The 8,389-nt window shown below is 41.3% G+C and overlaps 1 protein-coding gene across 1 annotated transcript; it reads right to left on the reverse strand.

The window, feature by feature from the left end:
- Positions 1 to 863: 863 nt before the first annotated feature.
- Positions 864 to 8,021, reverse strand: LOC117440133 (P2Y purinoceptor 14-like). The gene is made up of 3 exons (XM_034076399.2): positions 7,944 to 8,021; positions 5,950 to 6,247; positions 864 to 2,640 (listed from the first exon to the last, which is right to left on the reverse strand). Exons 2-3 carry the CDS (start codon positions 6,243 to 6,245, stop codon positions 1,965 to 1,967), a joined length of 972 nt encoding a protein of 323 aa, XP_033932290.1. The 5' UTR covers positions 6,246 to 6,247; positions 7,944 to 8,021; the 3' UTR covers positions 864 to 1,964.
- Between the last annotated feature and the right edge of the window lie 368 nt (positions 8,022 to 8,389).

Below are 8,389 nucleotides of genomic sequence, written 5' to 3' on the forward strand. Positions count from 1 at the left end.
TCCTAAATATGGTATATTGTTTTACAAAATTGGCATGTTATTGTCTTATTACACAATCCACTCTCCAAAATCATGTTCCCATAATATAAACTGCATTCTGATACAGTTTCGATGAAAACCTAATTGAGGTACGTATTTTATGCGGGAGATCCGTTGCAGTTTTAAAACATTGTTAAAACACATGGTTTTGAATGTAATCTAAACATAAATTGTTATGTTAAGTTAATAACGCGTTAACGCAAAAAAAAAATACCATCTACAAGCTGATGCTGACAGCCCCGCTCCTGCCGCGCGCTTGCTGCAGACCACACTTCCACGCTCACCGGCAGGCCCTGACTGGCCATCGGCCATCGGGAGGACCGGGAGAGACCTTACGTGTATTGTTGTTGTTAGCATCTGGTGCTAGTTAGCTGCGCTAACGGATATAAGGAGCTGTTTGAAATTAAAACAGAGGAGCGACATTTGGCCGACAACTGCGCAGAGCACTTGACTTTATGCAGGTAGCAGACAGTGGGACATTGTACGAAAAGTCAGCACACTCAGCTCGGATAGTGCGCGCAACATGATCGCAGCGTCCAGGCAGCTCCCGTTCGAGCATACAGTATGCCTTGAGTTGCACATAGCTCCAACGATCACACACACACACACACACACACACACACACACACACACACACACACACACACACACACACACACACACACACACACCACACACACACACCACACACACACACACACACACACACACACACACACACACACACACACACACTTTATTGTATGAGAGGTTCCAGGTTGAATTGAGGCGAATATTTGTAATGTTCAGAGGTTGTTGTGTTTAATATTCATGAGAATATTTGTCATTGTTCAAATGATAATAAACATTAGCATAAAGCATATTTGTCCACTCATATGTTGATAAGAGTATTACAAACTTGACAAATATTCCTCTAAGGAACATTTAGAACAGATAAAAAATGTGCGATTAATTTGCGATTAATCGCGATTAACTATGGACAATCATGCGATTAATCGCGATTAAATATTTTAATCGACTGACAGCCCTAATATAAATATGACAAATGTCAGGCACATGCAAAATATGGGCTCAAATGCTTAACAGGCCATTATGACAATTTTTTGGGACAGTGTTGAAGGATTATTGAAATGTATGTATTTCAAACTAACCCATGAATAAAGTTGGTTCAAACCCTTCATGACAGTTATTTATTCCTCTAAGCACATTCTCCATAATGGCATTAGGCATACTTGCTTCAGTAATAATAGGCATTAAAAAAATGCTGATATTTTATGCATTAGACACAGGTTATTTTATTTTATTCATTGATTTAAGATAATTTTTACATACTGTAAAAGGCAAGCTAACACATTGTAACTTGACAAAATATCATGTTTTTTGTTCTAAAAATAAATAAATCAGATTCACTATAAGAGGTCGTATTAACCGAATATTTTCCGTAATTTTTTAACAATGATGGAAAAATCTGAAAGCAGTCCGTCATTTTTGACAGATTAGAACAAACTGGGAACAGCGCCAAAGTTTCCCCGCAGCGAGGCTCCAGTGTTATGCCGTGTTATGCATGCCCGCCAAAAAGGAAATGATACCGTTTCCAAACCTAACTTTGCTGTACAAATCATTGAAATGTCTGTGAGTTTTGGCTTTACGCTGTGAGCGCTCCCGCAAAGTGCAGTGGGCATGCATAACACGGCGCTAACAGTTCACGAGCGTAACAAGAAAATACATTGGAACTTACATTTGACAAAAATGTCCTTTCTTTGATAGGGCAAAAGGGCAGGTGCTCAAGCCCTCTTTGGGGTCTATCTGTGCACGTGCCTGTTAGTGACTCTGCCTGGTCTCCCCCCTTTCCCCTTCCTCTTTTCTCATTTCCTCTCCTCTCTGCTCTTGCTGTCCCAAATATATGTTTTGATTTCCTCTCCTCTTTAGCCTTCTTCATTTGTCTCCTCCCCTCCTTTCCTCACCTCCTGTCCCCCTCCTAAATATGTGACAGACTGACCGGTGGTATGTGACACCTCCCACCTCTCTCTCCTCCCCCTTCTCCCTGAAAGTTTCCTGATCAGGGACTCCCTGAAGGTGCGGCACATGAGGAAGTAGATGACGGGGTCGAGGCAGACGTTGATGGCGGAGAGGAAGAGCGTGGCCTCCTTTAGCTGTTCCATCAGGAAGCCCTTGCAATTCTCACACAGCGTGTACAGTAAGAGCACCACATGGTGCGGCATGAAGCACACGAAAAACACTAGCAGGATGCTGAAGATGCTGCGCTTTGATTTCCGGCAGATGTCACTCTCGTCGCGGCGCACGCGGCGATAGGAACGGTACAGATGGCAGGCGATGGAGGTATAGCAGAAGAAGAGCAGAGACAGCGTCAGCCAGAAGAGGGCGTTGTTGAAAAAGACGGAGAAATCGTGCCACTGCTGGCCCAGCAACGTCTTCAGCTCCACGCAGAGTCGCAAGTGTGTCTCCTTAGCCGGCTTGCTGGTGAGCACCACGTTGGGCAGCAAGCAGAGGAACAGGAAGCTCCACGTGAAGAGCGCCAGCCCCTGCGCAAAGCCCACTCTCTGCAGGAGGAGCAGCATTGAGACCCTGCACCACCTCGACCTGCAGGAAGAAAAAACAAGTATCCTTTAAGAGTTTACATAGAATTCACCCTACTAAAGAAGAAAGGTTTAAGCTAAGGTTTAAGCTAAATATAGATTCAGCGGTAAAAATAATGTAAAGGTACAGTAAAATGGATTGGAGTGTAATAACACACTTTGGCCACCAGGTGCATTGTCTAAACATGCCTGTCGGCATGACTTATACCTCATTCACACCAACGGTGTTTCAGGGCCGGTTCGGAGCTGGAGCTTGAAAAGCACCGGGTTTTCCTGTTCACACCGCAGCGGAGAAGCCTCAGCTTCATTTCAAGCACCAAAAAATTGTCCGGCCAGAGCAAAAGCACCGCATACGTCACGCTTACGTCGAGGCGGGGGCAGGGGCGGGATCAACTCCTGAACAACAACAAAAAGCCGGCATTGTATCCAGTTTGTACACAACGATGGAGAAACGTAACAAGCAGCAGTGGTCCACTGAAGAGACCAGCTACCTACTGGGAATCTGGTCTTCCGAAGAGGTGCAGAGGAAGCTGGAGCACAATCGGCCATTGTTGTTGTTGTTGCTGGGAGGGGTTTCCGCGCGCTTTATGAAGCAGGCAGGTAAAGAGTTACGTCATGACGCAAACGATGACGCAATGACGCAGCACCAGTCGGACTCTGGGCAGTGTGAAAAGAGCCGGAGCTAAACCGAAGAACCGGTTCTGAACCTGAAAAGCTCTAGCACGGAGCTTGAACCGGAGTTGCGTTGGTGTGAATGAGGTATAAAAGGTCCCATGTCATGCTTTTCCGGTTATTACCCGTCCCCTTGTGTGTTATGTAGCTTCTGCAGATGGGGCTGCTGGGGCCCCCTCAGCAATCCCCCCCCCCCCTTCCCGCGTCCATTCGCGATTGCAGCAAGCAGGAAACCACACCAGTAAGCCAGCCAGGGTTGCGTTCCAATAGTCCATTTAGCTTAGGAACCTTCCTAACCAAGTGAAATGACCCGGAAGTACGTCCGTGGCAGCCATGATAAGTGCCGTTCCAATTCTCTAAATGATAGGAAAGGAGGTTTCAAACTTCCTTTATAACCTCCTTTAGCTTAGGAACCACTGGACCTGGATAAAATGCTGCCTCACAATGCATTGCAGCCGCAGCATTTGCCATCACTCAACAGTCGACCGTTCACGGAAACAACCGATTATGACCGAGAAATTATATCATGAACATTACGGTGCTTATTAACTTAAGCATTTTAAAACATATGTGGTAACTTGCTAAAGTGCTTTGTTCTGAACGTTCATCAGTATTATAATCAAAAAGAGAAATATGAACGTTAGTTTTTACTGAAATTATCAAATAAAGTCAACATTTCACAGTCTTTACTGAGCTGTGTGGGGTTTGTTCAACTTTTAAAAGATGTTTGAATGGTGATATACACAGTGATAGATGTTAAGGACTAACGTTTATAATAAATACATCTGTATTTATTTCAAGATATTTTCATAGTTCATACAATCATACGTATTGGGATCATTTGTATTAATGTGGACCGGAGGGAGAGGGTGACGAGCATAAGTTTCACTTTCCTTTTGTATTTCAATTCCAACTTTGGTCCTGAAGAATATGTTTCTCTGTTGTCCACGTTCATAAAGCAAAGCAGCAGCATCAGAGCACGGTGCAGAGTCTCTAGATGAGTTTACAGTAGTCCGTCGTTCTTATTAAACATCCATGTTGCGGCTGTATATAAAACTGTAGTTTCCATACTGTAGTTTCCCCACAGCAGCTGACACACTTTCATGACGTCCGCTGGCGCATCATAAACACGTCGGATAGTGAAAGTGCAGTCGGATTCTCTAAAGTACCGCAGTCTCTTCTCCTAAATCCTTTTGAATTCTCCTATCCACTATCCCTTAACCCCGTGACGTTTCACTCAGAGGTCAAGGAATAGGAGATAGGGTTAGAATTTAGGAGCTGATTTTTGGATTATCGGAACGCAACCCAGCTCACACTGACAGCTCCTCGCGGCAGCGAGCTGACCAATCAGAGCACACTGGGCTCACAGGGGGGGGGGTTCCAACAAGTCATTTAGGACAGAGAGTGAATACACATAGCCTACAATACAGAGATGCTGTATGAGAAAACCAATGTGAGTTTGGAAAATTGCACAATGTAAATCTATTCTAGTAGACCTCAACAATGGAATTATGATCAGTAGAAATGGCCATGTCATGGGACCTTTAAAGACTTTCAGAGAGCTGCAGGAGTTGGTCCTAAAATCGGAAAATGAGTCAGCATTTGAGCATTGCCTGTTCCCTTTTCTGTAAGTGAACAGGTTTTTTTGTTGTGTTTTTGGTTAGTAGCCTGAAATAAGGTCAGTGGTTAACACATGCTGAATACATTTTAACTAGGGCTGTCAAGTTAACACGTTAATAACAATTTTTAATGCCACTAATTATTTTAACGTGCGATTAACGCATGTGTATTTGTCCTCGGCCTGCCCCGTAGTTTCAGAGCCCAAAGGCTTGACGTTGTTGTTAGTTGGATGGTGGGAGATTCTAGCGAGAGATATGGATACAAAAAAAGGTGTTTTAGACAGCAAGCCAAGCACACAGCTGATGCTGACAGCCCCGCTCCTGCCACTCACTTGCGGCAGACCACGCTTGAAAGTTTGCCGGGGAGACACCTGGACAACAACAGCAATAGCTGATAACATACAAATACTCCAGTAAACACCTCACTGGTGAATTTAACAACTGGATTTCCCCTTGTTGGGTAACAACGACTCATTCCTGCACTGTTATATTATTTCTGTTTTAAAGGGACACAACTATATTCGGGAGGGTTGTACTATTTAAAGGTCTTATATTATACTATTTTTAGGCATATATTATGGGTCTCGGATATATAGAAATATATAAAAAACATGTCTATGATGTGTTTTGCTGAAAATACCAAACAGATCATGCATTTTAGACATCCCTCATATCCCTCTATCTCAGGCCTGTTAGAGAAGTGCTGATTCTGTGACTGTAGCTTTAAATTTGAACTCGGCTGATGCTGGCCCCGCCCCCTTTGGAGCACGGCAAGGCAAGCAGTGAGGTCTCCTCTCTGCCAGCAGATTATCAGCTAAATGCTGCCATGATTAAATGCCATATTATGTTCCAAACCACAGGGATTATTTCGGAAACAGTATGGAGTTCCAATGCTTTTTCTCTCACGGGTTTAACACAAGGTAGGTACCTTTTTATATCCTGCTTTTTACACATACTCTCTCCAGTACAGGTTAGCTTAGAGTGTGAGCGATGCTTGCTAATGTGAACAAAGACCATATTACTTCCAAAACACGTTCATTTGCCAGCCCCCCAACCCCAGGTCTGCCGCGACCTTGAAAGGGAAGGTGAAGAGCATGAGGAGGTCAGCCACCACCATGTTCTTCAGGTACACCACCAGCCCTGAGTCGCTCGGCACCCGGAAGAAGATGCAGGCGGCAACGCCGTTTAGGGCCAGGCCCACCACGAAGGTGAGAATGTATAGCGACGGCAGCACCACACCACCACAGCACTGCCGCGGGAAGATGCTGCTATAATCTGATTGGTTAGTAGGGACGTGGCTGGTGTTCTGGTGATCCATCACTGAAAACACAAAAACACACTTTAATGTTCAGCAAGTCTTGATGCTTTTTTTTTGTGGGAGTTATTTTACATTTTAATTTTTTTATGACCTTTGTCTATTAACTTTTTAGTTTTAAAGCTTTATTGAACCAGGAGAGTTTCCAATTAAGAAGCACTGTTACCAACTATGGTGGCCTAGAGTTGCAAACCTGTACGGCCCAAACACTAACATTAGGAGGAACGCGCAGCAGTTTAAAAAACACTGCAAATATAAAAACCCATATGTATGGAAATGATGAAACCTCTTCAGCAATTTGACAAAACATGCGCAGTGTTTAGTAAAAAATCATTATAAATGTTTTTGTCTTTATTTTATTTTTGTAATTAATTTTTTTAAATATAATTAAGTATTCAGATTTTACTGTTTTGCAAATATTATGTTACATGCAGTCTACGGTTTGACCTTCAGTGCATTTAATACTTTTTTTGTATACGTTATGAATATTATTTTCGCATATATATTATATTTAACACATTTTAAAATCTTACTAATATTTTTTAGATGTATTTTATTAATGTTTTTCTTGAAGTATTTTTGTATGTTTCAGCAATATTTTTTACACTACACTTATATACTTCACTTTGTCGGGATGTTTTACTAATATCACTTTAATGTAGCAGCTGGTGAAGGCAGAGATCCTTATATGTTTGTATATATTTGTATATTGCAATTTATTTTTGAACATTCTTCACATACTTTATAGATATTTTACATATTTTAGTTTGATATACACTTATCAATTTGAGAAATTACTAAAAAATCCCTATCATTACTTTAATGTCGCTGCATGTACAGGTGGAGCTCGGTTAGTGTTTTTAGTTAATATTCTTTGGGGTAGTTGTACTTTACTTGGGTATTCCATTTCTTGCTATATATTTCTCCTCAAATACATCTCAGAAGCAAGTTTTTTTTTCTTTCTAAATATTTTCTCCCTGTCTTAATGATGTCATTTCCAGGAACAGTTATTTTATTATCTGATCCCTCTATTTATATCTGTAGTGCATGTGTGTGGGGGCGGGTAGGGGGAGGTGTTACTTGCTATATTGCGTTCCTCTGCAAATGTAACTTCCGTCTGAGTGCATTATAAAGGGAGCAGTTATTATAATAAATGTATATTTTCTTGCCTTGTTCAGTATTTAGGTTAATTTGGGCACTTGCCTTTTTTGTAATTTTACATACATTTTAATTAAATTAAAGTAACATTTTCTTTAACCTTCATATTTTATATTAGGTGCAGAAAACTAATGTTACAGCTCAAAAAAGTCTCAAGTAATTTTTTCACAATGAAAATTAGCAACTGGGCAAACAGGCAACTTTAAAATATGCTTCTTTCTGTTGGTGTTATGCAATATTTAAACTCTAACTGTTTGAAGAACTGGAGGAAGAAAGGCACTTTTGAAATGTTAAATGACAGCAGTCTTTGCACAGCACACTCACTGTTAATTATACTTCTCATATTTTAACAGTTATATTTAGTATTTGCACATCAAGGTTCAAGGTTCTTTATTGTCAAACTAACATAGCTACAGAGTAATTATGTCGTTGAAAATCTTAGGTCACAGGCATCATCCTATTAGTATATTGCCTCTGAAAGATATCTCTAGCCTAATGCAAACATTAAGATGTGGTGAAGTATAAAAAACCAACTCTACTCACCATACACACACTCTGGTTTCCACTCAGGTAGGTTTCCGATACAGATGACAGATCATTCAGATGATGATCTCTCATGAAGTGAGAGTCAGAGCGGAGAGTTCTAAGTCTTCAGTCTTTGAGTACACTTCCACTTCCTCTCTCTGTTTCTGATCGTCCCTCTCTCTTTGTCACCCTTTACCTCCCTCCCTCCTTCATATCTATTTTTCACCTTTGGCTAACTTCTGAAACTAGATAATACTCAGTTTGGTATATTGTAGTGTGTTCCTACATATTTCTTTATATACATTATTTTTCTATTTTGTCAGTCTGTCTTATTTTGCTTCATTATTAAAAGTGCAGTAGCTTAATCAGTCAAAAGAAACAAAAAACGGAGCAAGTAAACCCTACTGTATGTATGCAACCTTTTTATTTTCTCTCAAATGAAGTTGTGAGCTTTAGCTGTGCTC

Source organism: Pseudochaenichthys georgianus, chromosome 24 (genome assembly GCF_902827115.2).
Source record: "Pseudochaenichthys georgianus chromosome 24, fPseGeo1.2, whole genome shotgun sequence".
NCBI classification, from domain to species: domain Eukaryota; kingdom Metazoa; phylum Chordata; class Actinopteri; order Perciformes; family Channichthyidae; genus Pseudochaenichthys; species Pseudochaenichthys georgianus.